Source organism: Mycteria americana, chromosome 1 (assembly GCF_035582795.1).
Source record: "Mycteria americana isolate JAX WOST 10 ecotype Jacksonville Zoo and Gardens chromosome 1, USCA_MyAme_1.0, whole genome shotgun sequence".
NCBI classification, from domain to species: Eukaryota; Metazoa; Chordata; class Aves; order Ciconiiformes; family Ciconiidae; genus Mycteria; species Mycteria americana.
The window spans coordinates 157,392,647-157,420,507 of NC_134365.1; the positions used below are offsets into that span (position 1 = coordinate 157,392,647).

The window sequence follows — 27,861 nt, forward strand, 5'->3', positions numbered from 1 at the left end:
GATTTCTTTCAAGATAGCTACAGAGACTAACGTTCGCTTGTAAGTAAAATGGATAAAGGAATGTTTGAACAGAAAGAGTATTAGGACATGTTTTATATGGTGTGTTGTTTTTTTTTTTTTAATAAGGAGAGAATAACATGGGTTTCTTTACACTTGATTTACTATTATTTTTGAATAGCATTCATTACGCTGGAATGCTGAAGTGGTTTAAAAGTTGAAACACAGCAAGTATCCACAGAAAAATTAAGCTAGAGTTACTGTATGTAATCTAACTTTCCTCCCTATTCAGCAGTTAAGTGGCAACAGAGGTACATCCAGGTATTTTCTATTTATATCAGATTTTCTCTAAAGCACCATCAATATGTTTCTTTTTAAAGTAATAAACACATAAAGAAATGGCTATATCTGGGGTCTTTTTTTTTTTCCCAATGCGTTGAGGTATAGTATGCTTTTGTACTGGTCGTCCATATGTTTTCTCTTTGTGTCTAGGTGTGTTGTGTATTAGTCATGATATACTTCAGCAGAGTTTGTGGAAGTTTTAACGTTATGTTGGCACAGTGTGTGTGATAGCCATTTAAAGTGAGTATAGCAACTGATTTGATAAATTAGGCCGTGTAATTATGAGGGTTTCACAACTCTTTGTTTTTTGTTGTAGTTTCTTACAATGTTCGCTTAGAAGCGATCTGTGTATACATGGAAATCAGTAGCATCCCTTGAGTTTTTAGAAGATGGTGTGGTGACCTCAAAGTTCAGATATGTTTTGTTTGTGTGTCTGTTGTCTGGCATGTAGTTATTTTTGAAGTTTTTGTGCGTGTGTTCATAGGGGGTCAAGAGTGGCAGCCTTGAAAAGCCAAGTTCGGCCGAGCAGTCCCCTTGCTGCTGGTTGTTGAAAAGGCTGGCTTTCCTCCTGCAGCCTTTCCAAAGGAAAACTTTTCTTGTTTTTTTTTACATTTGTGTTTGTCTCAACTGCCTTTAGCTATCCAGCATGTGGGCATCTTGGGTTAGTCAGTCCGGCAGGTGCTCTGGAGAACCAGCAGCAGTAAACAGAGCCAGCAAGGGTGACCGCTCCCACGTCTTCTATTTAAATGCAAGTTATAAAGTAGCACGATTTTTCCCCTGCATCTCTGTCAGATATAGAGGAAACCAGGATTACTGGTTTAGATTGTATTTGCAGTTTCTACACTAATTTAGGTAGGGTGAATCCCTTAGTTGTAGGGTAGTGTTTGTATTTAAAGCAAGCTTTTAAGGCTTAGGTATTATAAGCCTGATCCAAACCACAGAGAAATCAATGTAAAGATCGCTTACATCTTTACAGAGGCTCACCTAAAAATACACTTCACAGAGTGTTAAAGTGCTGATACATATAGTTATGTTGAGGCTCACTCCAAGACAGCGGTAGTGTCCAATCTCCTCCGTGTTGCCAGTTAGGCAGTAACGAGTAACTTTCCTGAAGAATAGGTGTGATCACAGCAACTGGTAAGTGCATGCACGTTGGCATGGAGTTGTGCTATTGCTTGGTAGCTGAGGTGAAAAATGGACCACTAAACTAGCACTGTTTAGAAAAGAAGTTCAATCTGATGATGAGAAATCCCTTTGGAAATGGATTTAAAAGACCAGAGACAATACTCGGAGTTCTGTTACTATCCAGGTTTTTTTACTTTAAAAAAACTTTTTCAAAACAATCGTTCTCAATTTTCTTATCAGTGATGATGGCCGAGGATTGCGTATAGGTGTATCAAAAATAGTAATTTAAAAAGTCCAGTTCTTGCGCACAGTGAAGGCCAATACACTTTGTAAAGAGGTACATTACAAGCTAACAGTGGGGAAATACTTTCCAAAATAAACATCTTGATACTAGGGTGTTTTTTGTTTGTTTTCAAATCGAGATTTGCCTGTCTCAGTTAAATAGAAGTTATTTTAGAGTGTTTTTTTAATCTCAGTAAATCACAGAAATAGTTAAGAGGAAAAAAAATCAAAACAACCCAAGCCTCAGACCTAAGCCCTCAGCTCTGATGGTAACATCAACATTGCAGAAGAGTAATGCAATAGCTTGATTCCATAGATTAGGAATGATTCAGTGTTTTGTTTACATTATTTGTCAATCTCTTCAGCATCCTAGAGGAGAACTCTTCCTTCCTGGCAGATGGCAGCCCCAGGGCCATGCACCTGCCATTACAAGCACTACGCACTAGTAATCTACCCCAGCATCGCTGTTGACAAGAGGCTAATGATTGGAGACTGTCTGCCTGACAGCCTAAACAAAATAGGAACATATTTGTCCTTCAGCAAGGGTCTGAGAGATCTTAGGAAGGACAATCAGGATGGTATACTGAAGAATTATAATGGAATATAATTTAGACCTCTTTGGTAGTGTTTGCAGTGCGAGCCACTTTTAAGATAATCATGCTGCAGAAGGCAAACAATGTCTCAAAACAGGGATTTTCTGTTTCTCTGGCAGAGCGATAGCCAACTTTATCTTAATAGCTCTGTGTCGACGGGAGGAAGGCTTGCGTGATTTAGCTGGCTGTGCCACAGTCCTCTGCAGCAGAGTCTGCCCTCGCTGGAAGCAGGGGGTCGGACGTACTTGCGCAGGGCTCTGTCTTGTGCTGGTAAATGGGGCCAAAGCGGCGTTAGAAAGTCAGACTGTCTCTTCAGTTGTTCGAGTGGTGTGTTTGCTGCTTGTGTAACGCATTCCCGTTTCCATCATTTGATTTGTAATATTATATGATTTTGTTATGTCATTAGACCAGGATCTCTTATTTTATCTCTTGTTCATTTCTCTTATGTGTTTATGTGTGTTTACTTTTCTTCTTTGAAATGAGTGTGGGCGATGTTTCTAGAGGACGCTACCCAAGGCGAGGGTATCTTTGAAGTAGGCCAGGATGTTCTTTGCTAAATTTAAAAACTACCCAAATATTACCCAGAGTTTGTAGAGTATTAAGCAGGATTACATGACGCACGGATTAGACATTGTTGAGCAGCTTGTTTTTGTTTGAAGGGGTCAGAAATGGAGGCACTGGGGCTGTAGTGTGATGCCAAAATAGCAAACTTGCTGATAACCAGAAACAGCAGAAGTTTCCTAGAAACAGTAGAGCACAGTGGAGAATTTTCCAAGCTTTTCCAAGTGATGCTGTAGTAAAATTTGTTTGATATGTGCCGTGATGATGAGTGTAAGGTATGAAACTCATTGTTCCATTGGGTCTCAATTTCCAAATCTGTTTCACAGATACTTTAAAGTAGACTAACACCACCACTGTAAGTGCAACTTGAGGCAGAGGACTTAGCTTCTCTTCAGTCAAAGGCAAATCAATAAATCATTCCAGTAACAGTGGGAAAACCATGGCAATGAAGTAAGATCTAAGCAGTTTTAGATTTGTCTCTTGCATTGTGTCCTCCCAGGCAGTATATTATTTAAAAACAGTGTTTAAGGCAGTCCTAATGTCCAGTTTAACCCCTCATTAAATTGGGTAGCATTGTCAAACTGATGTATGGAATGAGAATTCGGAAGATTTTTTTTTTTTCCCCTTTGGATCTAGGCTTTTGCTCACCAGAAGTCACATGATTGATTGAACAAGACATCTGACAGTCTTTTGGGGGGAGACTTAGGCTTAACTCTTACGTAGGAGACAGTAGTGTTAAACAGTTGCTCAAGAACAAGAAAACAATAATGATGCTGTCTTAGTCTGCCTCCACTGATGGAGATAACTGAGGCTATAGAAAGTTATTTGCAATAACTAGTAATGCTACATTTTAGCATTATTTAAAAGAAGTAAGAATAGAATTGACAAATGGATGCAAACCTCATCAGTTTTCTAGTTAATGCAAAACCCCTTTACATCACCAAGTTGACTGCTTCAACTACCATGGTCTCCAGTGCTTGAATTATTGAGAAGTTATGGTGCGAATTTCTTCTGTAGTCTTCTTACCAGTTTGTCTGATACTGATATTTTTTTTTTTTTTCCAAAAAGTCCAGTGAGTGATTTTAGCTTACTTTAAAAGGCAGACCAAATGTCAGGTGACGTGTCTAACCAAAATTTTCACTGATACCCAAAAAAGACTTATTGCAAGGAAATTACGAGATTCGGATCTGAAAGATGGAGGTAAAATTCTTCTGTAAGGCAGTTGCACTCAGTTGTGTTGTAACATCATTGGTTTTTACAATGTAAACATTTGGGAAAGTTTATAGGAGGGTGGACTTGCATCTTTTACAACAGCTTTCAGTCCTGAGCAATTATTTCTGCCGAAATTAATGAAATACAACAATAATACTACTGTCTCTTTAACATAACAGAAAGAAAAGTTATGCTTTTGTTGTAACAATCTTGTACAGAAACTATTGATAGAGATTTGTGATGGTGATTAATATTAAAGTTGTTTGTGAACTATGAAAAGTCACTTTATTATAAAATTATTTACAACTAATTAGTTTTGATCTAGCATAAAACTTTGAACATTTATGTTTGGATTTGGAATCAAACTTATATAACTTAATGCAAGGGTACATAATTCCCTCAATGGTGAAGTTACAGAATTAGTGCTCATAACTTTAACAATAGTTAAAGAGAAATGACTATGTGGAAGAGCATTAGGAATAAACACATATACATGATCCTGAGGCACAGAATACTTGAGAGAATTGTCCATAAACTTAAAATGGTTAGTACTTACGACTTTATAATCCCAATAGTCTAGCAGTTACTGTCACAAATACCAGCAAGAGATTCTAACATGTACCAATGAGTGCTAGGATAATACTGCTCTGTTTTGGATATCTACAGGAAGGTAACTTATTACACTGTTCTATTTTAATCTTTAAATGTCAAATGAAAATCCTGTCAAGATAAGCTTTTAACTTTAACCATGACTGGTGTATTTTTAAATAAATAGTAGATTGCGTGGGTTCTAAATAAATAAATTGGTAGTACTCAGTTGTTGAATGTTAGCCAATAGGATGATTTCCAGATACAAATGCACCAATGTATTTCAGCACTGTAAGTGATTTCTAGTCCAGGTCCTCTCTTAATTTTTTTTCTGTTAGTAGAAATGTTCAAGTGACAGTAAACTAAATGCTTTGTAAGATATGGTAACATGAGATAGTCCATCTGTTATTTAAAAAAAAAAGTCAGAACTTGGTAGTAGTGAAATAGCTGGACTTTATTGATTTTTAGTAGAACTAGAATTCAGCCCTCAGGAAATAAATTGATGGACTTTTATTTTAATAAATGTATACTTGACTCTGCTAGGAAGTGGAAGCAATAGCCTTAGATCTTGCAGCTTGAGTGAGCACGGTCAAACTGGTGTGCCTGAATGCAGAGGGAGCTGGTCTGTGCTGTGAATGAGCTATGTGGGATGTTTAGATACCACGCTGCTGTTTGGCGTTGTTGCGAGAGGTCATTTAGAGAGTCTTCTGCGAGTCTGAAATTATGCAATAAGTCTTAAGTCTGCTTCATCGGTCACGAACATGGCAAGCTTTAACTTGCCATACTGGCCATGTGGATGCTATGTTGTCATATTAAGAGAAAATACTGCAACATTTTCTTTTCCTCTCGCTCCTCAGTAGCTGTTTTCCTTTTTCTTGGTACTCAGAGATTGGCTGTTGTCGCTTTTACAAGGTGATAACATTTCGACCATACTATTTTAAAAAACATATTGAGAGTTATTTACATGGTATTTTTGGTCATGTAGACTCAAGCTTGTATTCTACTTATTTTTACTTTGCCAAAGAATATAATTGTATTGATTTTTACTAATAATTTCCATTTAGTTACGGTGCAGCTTGCTCTGTTTCCTTAATTAAGCATAGGAGAAGAAGAATGCTGAAGTTTTAAAAAAAGGAAAAAAAAAAAAAAAAAAGGTTGTGGGACTTTAGAACATGTACCCGGGAAATAGTGAGCTCTTTTGAGGATTGATGCGTAGGAAACAACTTTAGACTCTCCACCCCGAGTGGAATGATGTATATACATCTTGTCCGTAGTCAGGTATGTTAACTCTGAAGATGTTCTTAGTATTTCCTGTTAGTTTGCTTTAGATCCCAGCCCCTTTATCAGGCACTGATTTTTCAGTTGTCTTCTTGAGGCATTTTCCCATACGTTTTGTAAAGGGCTACCTGAGCAGCTGACTCTTCTTCATTCCACTCTGGAGGCAAAGTTCTATTAAGTTCTGCTGAAGATGGCAAAACAGTAGACAAATAAGTCTTTTTATTGAAACTGTATGTTAAATTTCTTCTTTGCAATCTTTTTTTCTTTTTAATCCTGTAAATCCATCGTTTTATTGGACTGTGAAGTGGCTTTATCTTACTCATTGGTATAGCTGTGTTTTGTGTGTATGTGTGTGTACCTGAGTAAGATCTTTATTTTGCTTCTGTAGTCAAAGAGGCATTTCACGTTTTGGTATGTCTCAAAATATATTAACTCGTTATTTGCATCAGATACACACAAAGCAAATTCTCACCTGGAAGAAGGGAATAAAGTGTGTTTGATACATAAAAGCCTGTTGTCTCATCAGTTAAAAAAAGCACCGTGCTAAAGAGAATTATATTTGGTAATTGTCAGTTAATCCAGGAGCAGGAAACACTTGTCCAAATTCCATGATTTAGTTTAGGAAAAACGTTGGAAATAAGTGGTACCCATATTAGTACAGGGTATAGCATAGTGGGGCTATGACTGTAACTGTCGGAATGAACAGCATTGCCATTTGTCTTTTAAGTCTGAAATTCTGTTTCTTCATTGGATCAGATGCTACCGGAATTTTTTTTTTCCTAGCGTGTGTGTTTGTCTTGGTGTAAATGGTGGCACCTTTCATAAATTTCTCCTCTGCTTCTGTAATGTGATAACTTTTAATTTGACAGAGGTTTCCAAGATTTTTCATAGCAGTGATGAGAAATTAATAGGGAGGCTTGGAACCATTTCTCTTCTTTCTCATGGATTGTCTTAAGTCCCTTTTTGGGCCATTTGTGACCACATAATATCTTTCTGGAATAGTAATAATTAATTACTTCAATTAATTTTTTTCCATGTACTTTAATTAAAAATAGCTAGTGGAAATAAGGACCTCTGATACAGTATAAAGTACTCCGTGGACTGTAATTTGGAAAGCTGGGATGTGGAGGAACCAGTCATTTACAGTCTGTTCATGTTGGGTTTATTTTATATATGTTTTATGGAAATGGCTAAGTGATTTTGCCCAACTCTCATTCCTACTGTATAGGAAAGTGTATCTGTGGTCTCTTGTCTCAAACGTAGATTGAATCTGTTTTGTGGGTTGTTTTTTTTTTTTTACTTAAGAGACATTTTTGATGACAGCTGGAGAGGCTGAGGCATCAAAGTGGAAGACACTGTCAAAATTGTTGTGCCTTTTATTAGTGCCTCAGGTTGGTTGGTTCGTTGCTTTTTCCTCCTCGTGAACAGTCAGTCATCTTGTGATTGCTGCAGAAAAGTTTTGGTAGGATTGTTTAGCACAGATGGGATGGGATTATTTGCAAGCTGAGGGAGGATATTCCAGAGGAGGCCATTTATCTGTGTCCTTCCTAACAGGTTTTGTGGAACTCAGCTGTGGTAGGCTCCTATTTTGGTTTGATGGGCACAAGAGTATAATTAAAAGGCAGAAATAATCTTTGTCTGAGGCCACAGGATGAGCACAGGACTTCAAAACCTTAGAGGACCTTAATGACGCTGCTTAATGCCTTCTGTGTTGCAGATTCCAGCTCAAGTGGCCCCAGTATGTCCTAAGGGTCCATGTTCCTCTTTTAGATTTCCACATATATGGTGGGTTTTTTCATCTAGCCAGTGTTCTTGCACTTTACGTAGAACTGAGAGGTTTGGCCCAGTCTGTAGACACCTCCTTTGCACCTTGTTGGGAGCCTACTGAAACAGTTCTCCTAAAATAAGGATCTGGCTTCCATAAGTAGTCTCTGGAAGGATACAGGTGCCTTTTAAGTATTGAAGAGGCCAGTCAAAGCCAGACTTGGAGATTGGCACAGACTTGTCTTCCCTGACTATAGAGGGAGCCTATACGCTTGGCATAAATAGAACATCTCACTTCCAGAGGTCTGTGGCTTGTGAGATCAAACTTGCTGTGTGGAGTCTATTTTGAGCAGAAGGACTTGAAATGAGACTGATATTCGTATGTGGATCAGCTGGCGTAGCTAAGTGTTCCTGCCTGACCTGGGCTGTACTCTAGTTAGTTGATGATGTATTGTACTTGTTCGGTAAATGTGAAATTAAAAGGGGTTTGTGTTTTCCGTAGCTATGCAGCTGCTGCACTGTTGGCTGACGCTTTTCACTGTATTTCCTGGTCAATCACAATATGTGAAATATGCGAAATATGCTATGGTATCGGGGCCTTAGCACTTGGAACCAAACTTGGGCTTTAAAGGTGCAGACGCCTTGGGGGAAATACTGGTATTTTGCAAAGTATTTCTTCATGCAGGTTGTCTGCGATCGTTCCTTTTCCGTTCTTTGCAAAGCGTCCTTCTAGAACAGCATCTTAGCCTTCTAAAGCCTCACCTACTGCACGGTGTCCTACAGAAAGTTACAGTTCCTTGACGTGACATCCTGCAGCGTTCATCACACCTATTTGAGATGTCCTAAGCAGCTTTAAAGAGCTGGGACGCTGGCAATGGGAGAAAATACACGCAGGTCTTTATGGACTGGAAAACCTCCCTGAAATCTAGGGGAATTCTCTGCTGAGCATCGTGGGACTAGAGCCAAACTCTTAAGTATCCCATCTTAAGTGACAAAGACAGTTTTTAATCTGTTTTATAGAAACAGTCCCAGCAACATAATACAGTTTCAGAAAGATGAGAGTGTCAGTTATATAGTTGTGTGGTCAGATACATTGCTATAAGTAAAATGTGTTTTTCAGAAATGCTATATGAGGTACCGGCGAGCCTTTTTAAGACAATTAAGTGTCATTGGTTGCTTATAAACATATTTACTGGCAACAAATCAGGGGAGCCATTAAACAACACAAAACAAAGACACCTGTGTGAGAGCACTTGGGAGAGGAGGAAAAAACAGAACTGGTGAAACAGTAGAGTACAGCTCTGTTTGTGTAAATATTTACTGAGAGCTCTTGTAATTACAGAAGAAAGTGCATCTTGCTCTGGAGTTAGCAATATTGCACGTAAATGATGCTAATTTTTTTGGTCTTTTTTTAAAAAGTCTCTTTGAAGTTTTGAGAAGTGCTGTGAAAGCACACTGCTCTGACAGCATAGTATTTTTCATATTTTAACATTTTTTTCTTGGGGAAGGTAACATTTTGTACTGCAAGTCTCAGGCTGAAAAACAATGAAATAAGTGCTGTTTTCTAAGCTGAGATACATTGCATGTCTCAGATATTCTTGTTCTTTAGAGTAGGTAAAACTTGGCATTTTGCATTCACCTTCTTTAGCTGCCTTTTTTAAAAGTGAAGCTTTAGCATCTGTTTGGTCTTGCAGAGTTAATGAATGTGGTCTTGCTTCACTTTATTTCTGCAGTAGACTATAAGATGGGGAGGGTTCAAGGTGCATCCAGCGGAGCTGGGAACAATCTCATTCATTCAGTACGATCTGTGTTTCTTGCTTGAGAAAGAAAGTAAAATATGAGCAAGACAGAGGAGGTAATTAGCCTATATGCTTTCTGCGATCACAAGTTATTTTAGGACCAGCTTCCAGTTTTGAAACTGGTGTTCTCAGAAGATAAATTTTAACCACCAAAATTACTTTTCTAAATAGTTTACAAAGCTTTTTGCCTCTGCTTTCCAACATACTATCAGTTAGCCTCCAGGAGTGATATGTGGATGATATTTATGATGCCCATGTGACAAAAGACATCCTCTCCTGTCAAGTGTTAACATAATACTAGCTTGTGTATGCAATGCAATCCATATCAGCTTCAGAAAGAAATGCTAATCCATCTCGAGATTAAATTCAGAGCAGAAAGTTACAGGTACCCCTGCTTGTTTTAAAAATGCAACATAAAAATGTTTTTTTTTTTTTTTATTTTTCTAGCATTTCTTAGAAATGCATTTGTTGCAAGGGAGAATGGTAAATAAGAAATCTACAAATAATGTTCTTTGAGACATGGTTTTGCTTTGATTACTAGGGCGTTTGTTTATTGAAGGAATAGTAGGAAATGTCTGCTGGGGGATTGAATGGCTGTTTTCAAGGAGACTTAGTGGGTTGCTGTAGAGTGATAAGTATTAAGGCTCAAGCGGACGAAGGTGTTGAAATCAACAGGGACAGGGCACCTCGCTAAATTTGTGGATCTGGCTTTCGGACAGTATCTGCTGTGCCAAGCGTAGCTGTGGGTTGCAAGCCTACAATCCCAAGGAAGTCAATGAGAGCTCGGCTCCTGGTTATTAACGACCTGGCTAGGAGTACTTTTACAAACAGTATCTGGAGAGATGATCATAGCCCCGTTGTGTACCTGAGAAAAGGGCAAGATGTTCTGATCATTCTCTGTGGAGGTATTACAAAGTATTAAACTCAACTCTTTTGGTTCTGGGCAGGATCTGTCTCCCAAATCCCATGTCTGAACTGTGGGACCAGGGCACTTTCCAGGCCCTGAGTTCATGGCATGGAGATTCCAGTCACCTTCTGACTGCATGGAAGGTGACAGAAAAAGGCCCAGGCTAGCATCATCTCCTAGCCCCCATCCTGTCCCCTGATACTCATCCAGGGGGAAAACCCAGCCTCAGTCCCTGGGCACTGCAGTGGGTTCTCTGGTGGCTTCCCATATAATAATCTTGCTTACAGCTCAGGACTTCAGGGCTGTCGGCTGAGCCCACTGGCCTCATTTCAGGTGTAGCCATAGTAATTTCTGAGTATCTTAAATTATGACTGTTTTCTCTCTACCTAAATCTATTTCTAAGACTGAATTTATGTATTTTCATTTTGTATTATGTAGATTACATTTAACAGATGCCACGGGTAAGGAGTATAGCTGAATACAGCAAGACACATAGATGATTATAAAATAGCAACTGTAATACTCTAATGAGTGGAAATAGATCTGTAAATGTTTTTGACCAGCCATAAGCTGGTTGTAATTCAAACAGTCAGAAATAATGTTCCTGCAGAAATATTTTTAAGGCTTAAAAAACAATTATTCACAGAAAATAGGCAGAGTCTCGTCTTTGTGCTGTGTAGTGTGTCCATGACAGCATACTGAACCTGGCGATGGCTGGTGGCTGGGTGTCACAAGCAGAGTAAGTACCAAGGTGTGTTGCAAATGAAGTGAAGGAACGTGCTCAGGGATGATGCAGCGAGGAGTAGCTTGCTCTGCTTGGACAAAAAGCTGCTGGTTATGGCTTGAGCGGCAGCTGGGAGCCGCATCCCTGATGCGTGATGAACTGGTAAGCCTCTGCTTTGGTTTTAGCTCCCTCTCATCATGAAAGGTTTGCAGGTGGTCTGGTAGTATGAGGAAGTTCACCTTTTCACAAAGTTTTGTTGTAATAGCTTTTTCTCACAAATTTAGTCTTCCAAATTCTTTTTGCAGTGTTGTTTCCAAGCGCTTTTCTGGAGTGTGGTTTGGTTTTTCTGTTTTTGTTTTTTTTTTTTTTTTTTACATAAGTCATACATTTCACAAGTCAATACATTTCATAAGTCATAATCACAATTCTACAGTTAGTTTACTGTGGTTAGTAGAAAAATATATTGTGCCTATGTGCATGTACAGTGCCTGGAACTATAGGCTCCATTAGTAGGGGTTTCTAACAATAGCAATATAAAACCCCCAAAGTTTACAGAATAAAAAAGCCTTTAAAATAAGGAGACTCTGGCTTTATTCATGGAAATATTTGACTTTTTTTTTTTTTTTTAATCCAAACATTTGTGTATAGAAGCTTGAATTATTGTTTAAGTGGAATTAATAAAGCAAAAAGGTTAAGGGCTTGACCTGATTTGTGCTACTGTATTAACAACTCTGAACTACGAGACATAGTTTTAAAAGAACAGGGGTAATATTATATGCAACAAGATTAATAGCTGAAGTGAAATATGTAGCTGTTTAATGACTCAGTAATGATACTTCAAAAGATACAAAATTGAGAAAGTAAACTGTTCTTACATTTTCTAAGCAGTATTACCCAAAATGCATCAGCTCGTTCTTCTTTCAGTGTGAGAAAAGGATCCTAACCTAGTCTCATGGGAAAAAAAATCTCTTTAAACTTGGACAGAACAAACCTCAAAAAAACCAGAAGAAAAAAAATCATCTTTGTGTAAACCTACTGATAAAGGTTTGGTTAAAATGAAAATAAATTGTAGGAGCTATCTGTGTCAAATACTGAGAACCTATTAGGAGATTATGTAAAAAGAGAATACGTCTTTTTCTCCTCTCTTTCGTCCTAAAGAGCAGGCTTTAAGTAAGTAGCCAAAATAAAGTAGTGACCTTTGTTGAGAAACACAGTACATCTGTGGATACTTTTTTCTCTTACAGAGAATTTTTCCCTCCTTCTACTGCAGGCCACATACACAGTGCAACTGATTTCCCATCAAAGTGTTAGAAACCTTTTCAGGTAACATACAGCATAGTTTTTCTTCTCCCAAGAATCGTGCAGAAAGTGTTGGCCAGCTGTACAGTGCTTTTCATCCCAGTTTTGCAGGGTTGTATAGAAATGCTTGGGCACCGTGGTTTTGAGCCTTTCAGTTGTGCTCTCAGGTTGTAGATAGGAAACGTCCATACGGGGGATTGCAGTTCCTGTTGCTGTGTGTCTCAGTATATAGAGTAAAGGAAGGACAACGTGTGATGATATATGGGCTGTGAGTCTTAACTGTCCACGGGAAGTAAGACTTCAGCTTTATTGGGGGCATTAAGCTAATATGTGGCAGGTTCAGAACAAGGAGAAGGAAATAATTCTTCTTGCACCCTGTAGTTCAAGTGTGAAACTCCAGGCTACAGGGTACTAAAGGCTTCCATGAAGGGAGGTGAAGTGCAGGAGGTCCTTGATAGGTAAATCATTAGAAGCTAGATGAGAATTTGGGGAAGTATCTCCATATGCTTGTCTTGGTTTTTATAGTCTTGCTTAAGCAGCTGCTTTTGACCCACTGTCAGAGGAAGGAAACTGGATTAGAGGAATCTTTGGCCAGGTTCAGTGCAGCTGTTTTGTGCTGTATTGCTTATTTCACTAAATGGTTTTGGGGAGGTTAGGGGGTCGTGGTGTCTTTTCATCACGGAACGTGACGTCTGCAACTTCTTGCCTAGCTTCCTCTTCCCCTCACTCTGCTATTACTGATGATTCACATTGACAACGGTGAGAACACAAAAGATTTCTAGAAAAGCATTGACAGGAATTGAAGATCATCCTTTAAAATCTTTTTCTATCCTACTTCCAGATGTTCAGAGCTTTAAGTGAGGGTGTGACAACAAGAGAAAGCAGTAGGGAAAAGATTGCCTTCCTGTGCATGCCAGGTTGTTCCTCTTAGCCCTTCCCTGCTTTCTTTTTCTCTCCCTTCACTCCCCACATATCTCTTCTGTGAGAAGCAGCACCTCTCTGTACATACCTCCTAACTTGAAAGTCCAAAAGCTGCAGCAGCCAGCCTAACATTTAGTGTGTGACCATCCAGTGCGTTTAGATCCCGGGTTAGATGCATAAATGAACGTATGTAATGCCGGGGGTGTTTCAGTCTCCTTGGTAAGCAGTCTGAATGTCAGTTTGCAAAGCAGGCAGGTAGTTGACTGTGAAAGTTGAGGAGAGCCTTGTGTTTTAAAGCATGCTGCTCTCTGGAAGATAAATGTTTTCCTCTAGGATGGAGGAATGCTCCAGTCTCCATAAAGACTTTGTAAATCTGAAACCTCTTTTGATGTCAGGTGCCTAAGCCCTTTTGGCAATGATGGAGGCAGGGATCAGTCTTTCAAAGAGTGCCTGGAGGAAGTGTTTCTGTTCCCCTGCCCACAATATTTACGTGGCTAGAGCACTCACCCAGGACCGACAGGCATCCAGTACCTTGCTGGCTGAAAAAAAAATCTCAATCCTCTTTCCCCCCTCCCTGCCCTTAGTGCATCTTAGCCATATATTCTTTGGTAGAGTGCTCTCGTTCTTTCCTACTGAAGCTGTTTTCATGGAATAATTAGATATCCACTGTAATGGAAAGGGAGAGTGAACATGACTTCCCACAACTTACATGAGTCCTTATCCCTCTTCCCATGAATATTTAAATTTTTAATACGAATAATTCTTCAATTTAATCACTGGAAAAGATTGCTTTTTCTCCCAACTGAGACAGAGAAAAAGCATGCTTTTAAGCTCTTTGAGAGCACTCTAACATTGTGTGTTCAGGCATGTGGATGGAGGTAACCTTAGTGGCTCAGAAGAAGCTATTGGACTTTGGTATTGGCCTTTGATATCTAGAATGGCAGCCAGGTTCTCGCTTGTGGATCTAACCAGAAGTCTGATTATACTCCCCCTCTGCCCCCCCTCAGTGTTACCTGCCTGAAATAGGTCCACCAACATTGGTGGCACTTCAGTCAGCAGTTGTGTGAGAATATCAAGCTCTTCTTTCTTGTCAGACCTTGTTGCCCTCGTTAATGACTGCTGATACATACTAGAAGAGGGACAAATATGCCTTTGACATCCCAGCTGAGCAAACTTCCCAGCAATTGTAAAGGTGTGTAAAAGGGTATGGTCTCTGTTCCTAAAATGAATACCAAGTCATACACCTCACAGACCTGGAGATCTTTCATAACTCTTATTCTGCTGAGCCTAACATGAAACAGGGCAGAAGAATTGTTGCTTAGAAGTGCCTGTTTCTTCTCCTTGACTATAAGGAGCTAGAGTGACTAGCTTCTCATAGGGTGAGTAGGTCAGAGAGGTAGAGGTACCCATTGGGGATGGCAGAAGTTAGCCGAGTATTGCCTGGTGTATGCTGTAGGGGCAGATGTGCTAATTCAGTTGTTTTTGTTGTGTCTCCCAGGATGGGGTTGGTAGGTGGTTCAGTGTGTTAGTCACCCATCCCTTCCTCCCTCGCCCTTCATCACTTGTAAGGTGAGCACGTTGTTTTGCAAAAATTGTGTCTCTTAAGAAACTTGCAGTCTCACTTTGCATGCGAAATGGTGTCACGAAATGGAGTTTGCGTACTGCTGTCAGTCTGTGCCTGGGAAAAGCTGCGCTCTCTCCTTGGTGTGGTGGAAGGAGCTGTAAAAATCAAGGCACCCGCCTAATTGAGGCCACGTTTGCGGTGCTGGGTTTCGAATCTGCACTGATAAAGGAATGGTGTGATGGTTGTAAGGTGGGAGGCAATTCCAGTTGCATGATAATGGTCATCAACCAAGAACGTGACTTCTTATTCCACGATGGTTAAATCCTGTGCATGTGGACTGTCGAGCGGCTCTTTGGCTGGCTGCCACAGACTAATCTTTTCAGTGGCAAATTTTCTATATCGTTTCCACATCTGCTTCTGCATGTGTGCTTCTGTCCCTCTTAACAAACTCCCAATGGAAGGCCAAAAGGACTAAACACTTTTTTCTAGCATTTTGTTTGCTCGGAGAAAGCAGCTTGATTTTATTTAATCTCGTGTACATTTTTGAACGGTTGTATACCCAGCTTGCAAGGGAGAGGATAACTGAACAAATTTCAGATAGTACTATGCTGAGGGTTTTTTGTCTAATTTATTTTATCCCTAATCATAGGATTAAATCACATCTATACAAACTTGTTTAATAGTACACAGTGGTTGTAGCTCTGAAATTAAGAGCCATAATAGCAACTGTATTAAATTAATCCTGGAAAAATGAGCATGTCTAGTTTCTTAATTTTAAATTTGAAGTGCCTATTTTTATTATAATTGATATGAGAAATGTATTTCTGGACCAGCACTTTAGCTATAAATTCATTATAATGACATTTCTAAGTTTAATCCTTTATTTTCCACATAATTACATTTTAATGTTTAGTTATTCATAACTACAAAATCTATAACAACCTTGAAAAAATGATATGAAACACAAATTATGTCAAATTCTGAAATCAACTAAACATAGCCCTCATTGTCATCTCTACTTCTACTGTAGGCTCAGCTGCTTAAACTCCTCTAGTGTAAGATTGAAGGTAAAATAAGTGTTAGTCATGTAAATATATGGTATCAAATGCAGATTACTTTGATTTTTAGTTACCTTTGGATAAAAGTTGACACTCATTATAAATTGTGGGGATTTGTCCATACCATCAGATGAACGTTTAGCCTCTCATGTATGCTGCAACAAAAATAATAGAAAAAAAAAAAAAAGTACTTGCAGGTGCTGACATGCTGCATCTTTTTCCAGATAATCTAGTGTTTTGTTTCCTACTTCAGAAGATAATATCTTTCCCCATGGTTATCTTAATGCAATTCAAAATGTTATGATTTTTGACTATTTAACACAAGAGTTAAAAGTACTATAAAGCTCATTTTAATATAGATAACTGTGGCCACAAAATTCCTACTTTACTACTTTAAAGAAATTCAGTGATTTTTTTTTTAATTATTATCAGTCATGAAGAATCTATGTTGACCTGATGTTCACTTTTCTAAATTCATAAAACAACAGAGACATATCTAAATAACATTACGTACTGTTTCTTAGTGGAATAACATACCAAAAGAGCCTAGTTACTTGGGGCAGCATGTCTCCAATTATGATCAACCATGACTTGTTTAAAAAAATAACAACAACATGGCTTTTTCATTTCATGGTTTAACTTGTTTTTCCCATCAAATGTGGAAACGTTTTACTTCGGATGGATATTTTTCGTGGGCTTTGTAAACTGTTAGAGCATACTACTTTACGTTTTCCTGTGAAGCGTTGGTAAGGCGAATGTTTAAGCTCTGATTGAAACCTTTTGCTTTCGATGATGGCCGAGCTCAGCTTTATTTGGTATGAGCAGTCCTGCTGAGCAGAGCTCAGATTCCCCGGAATTACTTGTGGAGAGCCATAGCTCAGCACATGAGTTGTTCTGTTATCTTTAGCAGGGTTACCTATGTACTTAATATTAAGTATAGTATTCATTAAATTGCGTAATAAGAGTCAGAGCCAGGTCAGGATTTGGCTCCTACTGTGCAGCTCCCCGGGGAGCAGGCAGGCTGCATTCGCATTGGGATGCTTGGCCAAATTTGTGACCCTACAACACGTGTGTGTGCATCCTACAATCCCTCCCATAAAGAAGCCCTCGGAGGCTGCCGTTCAGGCCGTCTCCTGTCGCTGTCGGTGCCAGGTCGGCATGGGTTTATCTCCATCAGGACCCATGCTGTCCCTCCCCACCCTCAGCCCCTGCCGCCTGCCTCCCCGCTGCGCTTGCTTGCCGACACGGGCTGCTCTGGGCGTAGGGAAGGTGCTGCTGAGGTGCAAGGCTGCAGCCCGTGCAGGTGCCTCTAAGCCCATCTCCTGCGGGCTGCCTGGCCAGGCGCAACGCGCCGTGCTGGAGGGCAGGGAGGGCAGTGCGGCTTGCTGGTGGGGGGACACTTGCCTTTTCTGGCTGGCCAGCTGCCTTGCCCAGGGCCACGTGTCTCCTCCTGGGTGTTGGGGGGGCCAAAGATATCTCCCCCGCGAGTGGGATTTGGTTCCTTGGGCTGGGCTGTCTAATGGCCTGGCCCGATGCCTGCAGACATACGTGGTGTTAACCTCCAGATTCGGTTGTATCAATAGGCTTGCTCTTCCAGGAGAAGTTAGTTAGCGGGATCAGAGCCTTAATCGATTTGGCAGGCAGCGTGGGGAGGGGAAACAAAGGGACAAAGCCACCAAGTGATTTGCCTGGAGTCGGGGCAGAAGCCCGTGGCGGAGCTGGGGGTTCTGCATCCCATGCCTGATCCGCTCTGGCAGTCGTGCTGCCAGTGGAATAAATTTACTGGTTATGAATAACCAGCAACGTGTTTTGCTGTGAGCCACGTGAATAGCTGTTTCTGTCTGCGTGCTTGTTAGCAGATGAGAATTCTTTTTAGGAATTAAGGAAATTTTTATTCATTCCTTACCAACTTTGAAAATTAATAAGCAGACTAGATCTTATTTAATTGACTAAGCATTGTATTCTCTTCACAGTATATTTAACAAGTCTTTGAATATTTGGTAGTTCCCTAGCAATTTGTGTGTGTTTATTATCCGATTTATTCCCCAAGAAGCACTGGTGGAATCAGATGACTTTAAGTAGTTTTGGAAACTCAGCAGTCATCGTTGATGCTTTTCTTAATAAAGCTCAAAACCAAGAGGAAACTTCAGTATTGATACAGTGCTGGACTTTGTATTTTGATTTGTGCCTGCCCATGGGGAATGAGGTTATCAGAGAATATATTTGTGTCCTGTAGGAATTTTGTTTAGTTCCTGGATAAAGACAATGTATATTGGTAATACATATATAACTGGCTTGCTGTGTAAGTGGAATGTTCACCTGAGACTCGAAATAAGTAAAAGATACTAATCACTGAAGTAAAAATTAACAGTGATATTGATGTAAATTTTTTTTTAACTTTAACATGGAACTTGGAACTTATTTCTTGCAAGTAGGCTTCCTCTGAAGCTGACATTGCTATTATGGGGATCAAGTGGTAGCAGCAGTTATTTTTCCTTTCTTGATTCAAAGCTTATTCAAAACCTGATTCAAAGCTTATTGAAGTCAGAGGAAATTGTTTCATTAATGAAGACTACGTTTGGGTTAGTTGTTGAGTTATAGGTCAGCATTATAGACTCACTGGATGACGTGTTTATTGTATCATAGGCTCTTAGGCTTGTGCCCACAGTCCCATGGTCCACCTGCAAAACCCTATGAACCAGGTTTGGAAGCGCTTTGAAGCATCGGCCGCTTCCCCTGCTCCAGTTCAATTCTGGCTGGAAAGTACCTGTCGCGCTCTAAGACCAGCGGCAGGTTTACTCAGTTGCTAATAATCCTCCCTGATGACTGCCCTAGGCTGACATACTTCTGGAAACATACTTGCTTGTGTTCTTTGCATGTAAAAAAATACTTTCCTCTGATTTCCCTATCTGAACACATGACTTTTTTTTTTTTTTTTTAAAAAACTTTATTTGGCTTTCACTGTCATGTGGCCACTTTTGGGAACCTGAATTTAATTGTCAGGTTGGTTTCCATGTGGGGAGGAAAGCAGTAACACAGAGTCAGCATGTATCTTTAAACACTCACTTGTTTGCCTACATGATGCATTTCTCCTGCTTCCCTAAACAAAAGTCGGAACAAAGTGGTTTGTTAGGCGGCTTTTCCTCAAACGAGGGATCTCTGCTCCCTTCTGAGAACCATCCATCCTGCCACACGTTCTCCCACGCAGCCTTACGGGATGGTGATGGCAGTTTTGGGGCTCCCTCGACTGCATCGTAAGCCAGTTCAAGGTCTTAACTTGAAACACCCTCCCAGCCCAAACAACAAAAGCTCATTTTCTGAAGATTGAATGGGTAGATTTCACTTAGTTTCTGGTCAGAAAAATAAATGGGCAGCAAATAAATGGCAGTGGGTGGGCGCAATGAGATGTTCTCCTTTTGGTCTTGGCAAGCTATTAATTCATCTCAAGCTGTGTCATGAAATAAAATCCTAAGTAATATCCTAAGTATCTGATCACATAGCGGCTCCAATTGACTCCAGCAGGACTAATTCCTTAAGTAAACCTTAGCTCTGAGAGATTCAATAGCAATTTAGCGATTCTCACATATATGCCAAGATATGTCAACCTTTGTTTTTGTGTAGACTTGAAGGAAAAGCCTTTGAATTGGTTTATTAGAGGCTTATATGGATTGAAACTTGCACAGATAAGCACTATGCTTACTTTGACATCCAGGTTTCATATATAACTTATTTTGGTGGTTCCAAAGGAATTAAAAATGTACAGGAATACTGACTTCTTGTATTAATACAGTCAAAATTAATGGGTTATGTCCTTTATAGACTTTTCTAAGTAACAATGTTAGTTCTCAAAGCATTCCAAATAACTTCAATTTTTAGGAAAACTTGTGTAATACATCTTCAGACTAAAATGTTCATCTAACTTGTAAACTCGGGGACAAAAACATACAACAAAAAAAATTGCTATAAACTATTAAATGAACTAGACAATATTAATAGCACTTAGCGTGAATGTAATGTTGCAGCCTGATGTTGTATTGGGATTTACCACTTAGTTGGCACCTTTCGAAATGAGGTGTCAATGTTTTGTCATGTAAAATTTACAGTCTTGGTGTTTTAATCACTACTGTTTGTGCATTGCTGCTTTCCAAATATTATAGCAAACAGAAAAAATCTACACAATAAGCAACATACTAAGGAAATTTTGATTTTTTTAAATTTTTTTTTTAATGACCATGTTAACAAATCATCTTAATGTTGTGAGTTAATCAATATAATAATGTCCCTTTACAGCGGTGGCACATACTATCTATTAATTCTTTGTAGTGAAAAAACATGAAAGGAGTCAGCTGCATTCTTTAAAATAGGATGGGTCACTTTGTAATCAGTTTCTGTTTTACTTCATAATTCACCTTGACTGTTTCAAGCAGCTTTGTAGTCAGTAATCTGGAGAAGATTCCTTCCATTTGCACACCTACCCACTTTTTCACTTCTGGAATAATAGTTATTTAGTAAATCAAATAACTAAATTAGAGGAAGGTTCTTTCTAGACTTTGCTTATGTTTTTAGAAGACTCTCTCCCTAAAGACAATATAGTCTCAAGAAACTTGTTGGAACTCCTTTCCACTGATGCAAACAGTGATGGTCACAACTTGAACTGGGGGGATTTTGTGTCGGGTTTTCTAACCAGTGCTTTCTCCTGTGGTTTGCTGGTCTGAAGAGCCACAGCTGAAAAGTTCTTAAAAAAAAAAAAAAAAAAAAAAAAAGAGGTGGTGTTGGATTGGGGAGTACTCCCTTTATTGCCTCTGCAATACCTCATGGTGTATACAAAAATAAAAGCAGTTATTGTGTAGCTGCTTTTTCTGTGAAAACCCATTCTGAATAATCTCACTGTGGTATTTTGTGTTGTTTAAATCATAAATATGATTTTTTTTTTCAGCTTTTATTGACTTTCTTTCATTTTTTCTTTTCAGAGTGAAGGAGTACGTTTTCTCACCATGACCTCAAACAACAGAGTACAACATTCAAAGAAGCTGCTCGGCATACACCTTTGTTTGTTTTGGGTTTTTTGTTGGTTGTTTGTTTTTGGTTTCTTTTTTTTTTTTTTTGTAACTGAAGCTGCTTAAGGTTTACTTTTTGTTGTTCTTGTTGTTCTTGTTGGTCCGGACAGTTGCTTAACTGTTGTGGACTAAACTGTACAACAAATCTGGGAGGGAGGGAAAGCAACCTGCCTAACTCATTACCTGTCCATGGCATCTACGGTATCATTTTGCTGCTGTTTCGACAGAAGTTGGAGATGCTCTTTAGATCGTAGGAACTTTTCTGCCGGCCTCTTTAACTAATGGCCAATGCCTTCATTTCCTTTTTCTGCAAAGAGAAACTGTATTTATTCTTCGGCATATTAGGGGATTCTGTAACACCTGCTGAAGCAGCAAGATCTGGTATTTACTGGCATAATTTCAAGCCTACCACAGTACTACCTCAGTTCAAAGTAAAGCCGGATTTGCGGTGTTGGTGTACGACAGGACCTCCTTTATCTCTATGCTGAGTATCTCTCAAGAACGGTCGTCAGCCTTACTGAACTTGCAACGCGTACAGCTGCTGCTGCTGGGTTGTGAATCACTAGCCGCAGGGTTTACTTCTCAGACGAAGCCGAACCAGGGCACTGAAAAGTCTAAAATGGGATGAAACTCTGTGAATCGGACTTGGACGGAGGATTCAAAGTAGTTTAAAAAAAAAAATTATATAAAAATGTGTAACTGAAGCAACGTAAGTTAAAAACATCAAACTGTATTGGGGGTATCTCTCTTTACCTTTGACACACTTGTTTAATCCTCTCTATGTAGGTGTTTATGTAGGTACTTCAGATTGCAAAAGCCTTTTCTCCTATTTACAAGCTCACTTCTGTCAGCTAACCCTGTTCTTAGCTGCGTTTCTTGTAACCAAAAATCCACATAGGCATGCTAGGAATGCAGGGATGATAATGGGTATTGGGCAGATTCAAGCGCTAATATTAACACAGTATTATCTTGCCATCTAGAAAGTCCCGATGTTTGCCTTTTACTAGGAAAGCACCATTGCAGCTGCAGGCATTATTACAGGGAAGAAGAACCATTGCAGTCACTTATCCAAGAGTTCTTTTCAAGGCTACCCGTGCATCACATTTCCAGTAGCCTGAAAATCCGAGTGATGTGGCGGCCATCGTCACAAATCTCACACACAACTGTTGCACCAGACTAGCAGAATGTCATGCCACCTTGTTTCTCCTTCGATAAATTTGTTGAAGAGTTCATGTACATTTTAAGGGTACCTCCCCAGTGCCTACTCTGATAGACATGTAAGTATTACTAAGTTATTTGAGTTACGTGAGACTTTTTTTTTTTTTTTCTGTTTTTAAATCATTGTGCTAGGTGGAACCTGTACTTCACTATTAACAGCGCATTATCTTTCGGGATTTTTTTTTCTGAGGAAGACGAGAGTCAATGTCTTACAAATATAATGAATGGCAATGCGGTCTTCCTGCTTACATGCTGAATTTTTAGAACTGAGGATTGTATTACAAGACAAAGATGAATGTAAACTAATTCCTTCCCTACCCCATGACACACTTCATTTTTCAGTGTAATTTGGGGGGTTTTAAATCACAGCAATGCATAGGCTAATACAACATTAGATCTAAAATCAATTTAAATATCTAATCTATCTGTTTGAGGGTTTGGGGTTTTTTTTTAATAACAATACTATAAATGGTTCTAAGACATTCTGAAATGCTGCTTGTTCAAGTCTGGAACTAAAAAAAAAAAAAACCACCTTTGACATTTTCTATCTGAACCCCCCCATAGCACTGAGTGTGGTACCTGCTGAATTCAATGTTCTGAACGTCTATTTTGAAGTAGCCCTCTGTACCAATTAAGAAATCATGCCACTAAAACAAATGGCTAAAATGCATACAGCAACTTCAAAACAAAAACTTGACAATATAGTCAATTCTTCTCTATCCTGTATATTTCACAAAGGCATATGCAATACTTACATTCTTAATTTAGTTTACAGAATGGAACCAAAATGTATAAATGTTATGTTTGCTAAAACTTCACAATGTATATTGGGTCTTTGTACATTTTGCCTGACTTACCTTAAATTTAAAATATTTTTTGCTATGTAATCTTAACAGTTATTAAGCAGTGTTTTCTTTCTGGGTACGTATTGTTTCTGGATATCAAGATGTTAAATATATTTCTTGCTATTGTGATATGACAAGAGACTTAACTTATCTTGCTGTGTCTTCCAATGTACACGCTGTATATAAGGATAAATGTGATGCTGCTGGAGACCAGAATAAATGGAACTAGAGTAGTGTATTGTATTTAGTCTGTATTGATCATGGATGCTCTCCTTAATAGCCATATGCAATAAAATACATTATTTATGAAAGGAGTAAAGTATTTGTGTGCCTGTTTTCTCTAGGGGTGGGGTGTTTTTTCTGGTTGTTTACATAAAATCAGTTTATTCTCTCTATTAAATGGAAACACACTTTCTCTGAACAGATCTCACTGCTCTGCACATACTTACCTGCTTTCCTTTTAATGCATACAACACTCCAGAAAAATTATGAAATAATTTTAAATCTTGTTTAAGAATAAAAAGATAGGTATTATAAAGGCAAAGTTTGTATATTTGAGGAAATAACTAGGAGCAGAATTTGGTCTTAATTTTTAATTCCAGTTTTAAAAGTGAGCGGAGGACTATGGGAGTCCTTCTGGCAGCCTATTTAGTGGGAGCAGACTTGTCCTGTACGTGCTGTGTAGTCACTTACACTGGTACAAGGTGAACGGGAACCTAATGCTCTGTGTAGGTATCTTCGTCTGCTGGCTTGCGTGCAGGGGCTCTGGGGCGCAGTCATAGACACCATGGGGTCACCGTAGCCTGATCTGCTCCTGGTTAGTAGGAATGTCCCTTATACCTGTGTAAATGAGCCTTTTTCAACGTTCCTTGCACCCAGGTAAATGACCTGTGTGAGGGCCACTGTCTCATGACAGGGACTGTGGTGATGATGGGCGGGGGACGACAACAGTAGCTTCATGAAAAGCTTGATGTCCATTTCACAGCAGACTTGCTGAGATCTCCTTTGCTTAAGCTGAGGAGTGTCTGAGTGACACATCTTTGTTAATCACATGTAAGGCCTGCTGGTGCAAGAGGAGACATGATCTCTCTGTGTGCCACATTTAAAGTAATTTGGAGTGAAATTCTGTCTTGGGACACGTATGTTATATTCTCCTGGCCACATCTACCACTAAATGGGCTGGTACCTTCATGGTTACCTTATGCTTTGGGGATGGTTGAAGGACCATACTTGTGCAACTTTGTCTTTAAAAGGACAAAACCTGGCTCATTGTGGCAAGCTCAGGTTCTTTCTCTGAAAGTGGCTTGAATGGAAAAGAGCAATTCTGTCTATTGCTGCAGTAGGATCATCCTGTGGTTGCTGGAGTGTCCATATAAGCCACAGAGTGCAGGCATAAATCACAGATAATATATATGCTGCCCAAGAGAGAACATTCAGTTCCTTCTCTCATCTGCCCTGTCCATCTTAGCTGCAGGCTTAGCTAGGGGAGACAAAATGGGACATTGTGGATCTTACGGTGCCTACGTCCTTGAAGAGAAAGAGCAATTGCTTTAGCCTTTGAAATTGCTCTGGAGAAATACAACTATCCAAAAGTATCTTCTCCTTTTCTGCTGTCAACAGGGTATGTGAGTGGTACCTTATGATACCATAGATGAAGAATGTGTTTGGTAAGACACCTGGAAATCCAGTGTCAGATTCTCTGGTGGGTTCAAGTTCTGATAATTGGAGCATAAAGGAAACCTTTGGGTACTCAGCCCACCCACAGCACAGTCTGGGGTGATGTAGGCTGCTTCCAAACAGAGCAACATTTGCACTGACCTGAGAGTGGTGGTCTTAAGTCCTTGTCCAGTGACTATCCTTCTCAAGGACCTGAAAGCAGTCCATGGCTTCCAGCCTCCTTGGGAACCTTGGATTACTTTCTGCGGTACAGGGTTCAGGGAATGGCTGATACATGTCCAGGTGTCATCCCAGCATGGAATGAGGTTACCTTCAGCACTTCCCTGTGCCCTGGAGCTTAGAAGCATTCCCAAATTCTCCAGTTCAGAGTGGCCCTGGAGACCGCTATAAAAGGCATCATCTTTCAATAGCCTTTGAATAATGAACGCGGGACAAGCAAGTTGCCTTCTTCGACACCTACTCCTACTGTTCAACTTCTTTTCTGTTCTCAAAGAGGATGGGAAGAAGAAAGGGTTCAGGTATTTGCTACGCTAATTCTGAATTTGTGAGTATTCTGAGTGAGGAAATGCAACTTGGAGTCTGCTCTTGGGAGACCTATTGCTGAATAGTGCAAAGGGAACAGATTTGGCCAGAGATGCAAGCCTTTATGCTCTGTGGGAGGGAAATCACCTACCAAATCTTTCAGTATATTACTACTGCTTCAGTCATTCCCAGATGGCTTTTCCACCTTGAGGAACTTCAGCCAGCTCTTGCAGAGACATCAAGATGCACTGCAAGACTCAGCTGACTTGCACCTGGCTTTTCCTGGGGGACGAGGGTCTCTGAAAGGGTCTGCAAACAGAGATTATATTTAATGAATGGGGGTTTTGCTTTTTAGGAGCCCTAAATATTTAACTTACAGTTGATGATAGATATTTCTTATGTAAGGGTATGATTTGTGACATTTAGTGGGAATCTGACTTCTGTAAACAGGATTTCTCTGAAGTATCTCAATGGCCTACCAAAATAATAGGGACAGAAAATGTCACCATTCACTTCTGAAAATATAGATCCATGGTTTGTTTTTTTTATTTTTTATTTATTATTGTGATATGTCCAATCTACATATCAGACTAAATGTATGTTTTACAATGTTCAAGCTAGGGATGGGGAAAATAAGGCCTGTGGGATGGATATGACACATAACATTGCTTCATATGAGCCATGGCCTCACGATTTTTCTCAAATTATTAGGCAATACAGTGTCATATGTTGAACATGTGGCTGCCAAAAGTTTTTGAAAAGTGTATTTGATCCTCAGTATTTCTTTACAAGGCGTCTTTGCGTCTTCTCTTTTCCCCTCTGCTTAAAGTGAGTAATAAACACAATCATAAAAATGCATCAGTAAGTGCTAAACTGAACGTATGTCTAGAAGGTGAGGAGCACTACCGCCAAAATCCTAGCTCTTACACAAGGAAGAGGATATAAACATCAGGCTATGTTTACATATTGTAAATGGAGGAGACAGAAAATGGAATCAGACGCACCTTGAGACATCTATTATTACGAATACGAGGAGCATCTAGATAAAGGAACAGGATTCCCTTACGTGGAAACACGCTTGCTGCAGATGGACCAGTCAAACTGAACTCCCAGATTTGACAGGCATTAAACATTAGTGTATTATTCTGTCTCACCCTTTGAAATTTCTGCTACTGCTCCTAAAAATAGTTTTCCTTCTCATCAAGTAAGGAGCCTGTCTGAAAATGTGGGTGTACCCAACAGTGCAGTTAGTACTTCCCCGTTCATTCATTAGCCTGACTAAGCTGTATTGCAGAGGTGAACATCCAGGCCTACCATTCTACCTCAGACAAACTCCAACGTGGAATTTTTGCCTGAGCAAAAGAGTACAGACGTAGGTATTGTAATATGACTTAGATTTTCCCCCAAAAAAGTGAACTGAAGTGTACTCTTAATTCAAAATATCAGATCAAATGATGAAACTTGTGTATAAAGGGATGAATTTACTACATCCCCACTAGAATATTTTTGTGTGAAAAGTCTGACCTTAAAACAATAGAGTTAATATATGCTCCTAATTCCTTTAAAAAGTTTCCTTTCACCCAGACGTAATGGCTTTTCGGACAAATTTGTACACTAAATGACTGTGGAAAGGTCTCCCAGGTATCCCCTATGAGGTCTCCGAGGCATAGTCTAAATTTGTGGTGCTACAATACATTACGACCCTGTTTGACAGAGCAGTTACCTCTGGAAAAAAACAATGATAATTTCTGTAACATCGGCCCTTTACTGGCAAGTGACCTGATTTAGATGCAGATATTGAAGAGAAAGGAACTGGTGAGACTGGTTACTCTCAGTTAAGACACAGATCATTTGCTCCAGAGTCCTCTTATCCAATGGCAGATGAAACTCCTTATTCAACACGATGAATCCAAAAAAACAAAGCAACACCACGATGGGCTTCTCTGACAGTTGTGGGCAGTATCATTTTGTATCAGGAGACACGAATACTTTCCACGTATGGGGAGGGGAACCGTCCCGCGCCTTACAGACGGCTGGCAGCTCCCCCCGGCCGAGGAGGCTCAGGGCAGAGCGGGGTCTCCACGCAGGGCTCCCTCCGCTCCTCGGGCATTAGGGGTGAAGCTGGTCGTCGTGACAAAGCGGCCTGTTCTCGTCAAACCTTTCAGACAAGTACTGCCATCCTGCAAAAGGACCAGAAAGTGCGGGGGGTGGCGTATGATGCCATTACTTCAGCTGTGTGATAAACCTAGGTGAAGCTGTCATGGTTCATGTAAATGTGTGTATACTTAATATACACAGGAGATAGGGGAGAAATAAGGGATACAGCAACTACACCGCCATATCTATCATTTTACTTAATCTGACCCGGGGGTGACTGAGAGGTGTTTACCCCTTCCCTATGGAGCAGCGATTACTTCAAATTATCTTGCACTTGCCGTGGGATCAGGGTATAAACAGAGAGACTGGGAAGTCAGTTCACACCGAGCTCGCCCTTAGTAGGGTCACCCCGATCACCTACCGCGTACCCA

At 39.8% G+C, this 27,861-nt stretch overlaps 1 protein-coding gene across 1 annotated transcript in view; it reads left to right on the forward strand.

The window, feature by feature from the left end:
* The window catches only part of IRS2 (insulin receptor substrate 2), a 32,263-nt gene extending 8,823 nt beyond the window's left edge, over positions 1–23,440 (forward strand). Inside the window, exon 2 of the mRNA XM_075525975.1 lies at positions 20,985–23,440. Within this exon, the coding sequence (XP_075382090.1) occupies positions 20,985–20,989 (5 nt within the window). The 3' untranslated portion in view covers positions 20,990–23,440. The remainder of the gene's footprint in view (positions 1–20,984) is intronic.
* Positions 23,441–27,861: the final 4,421 nt, after the last annotated feature.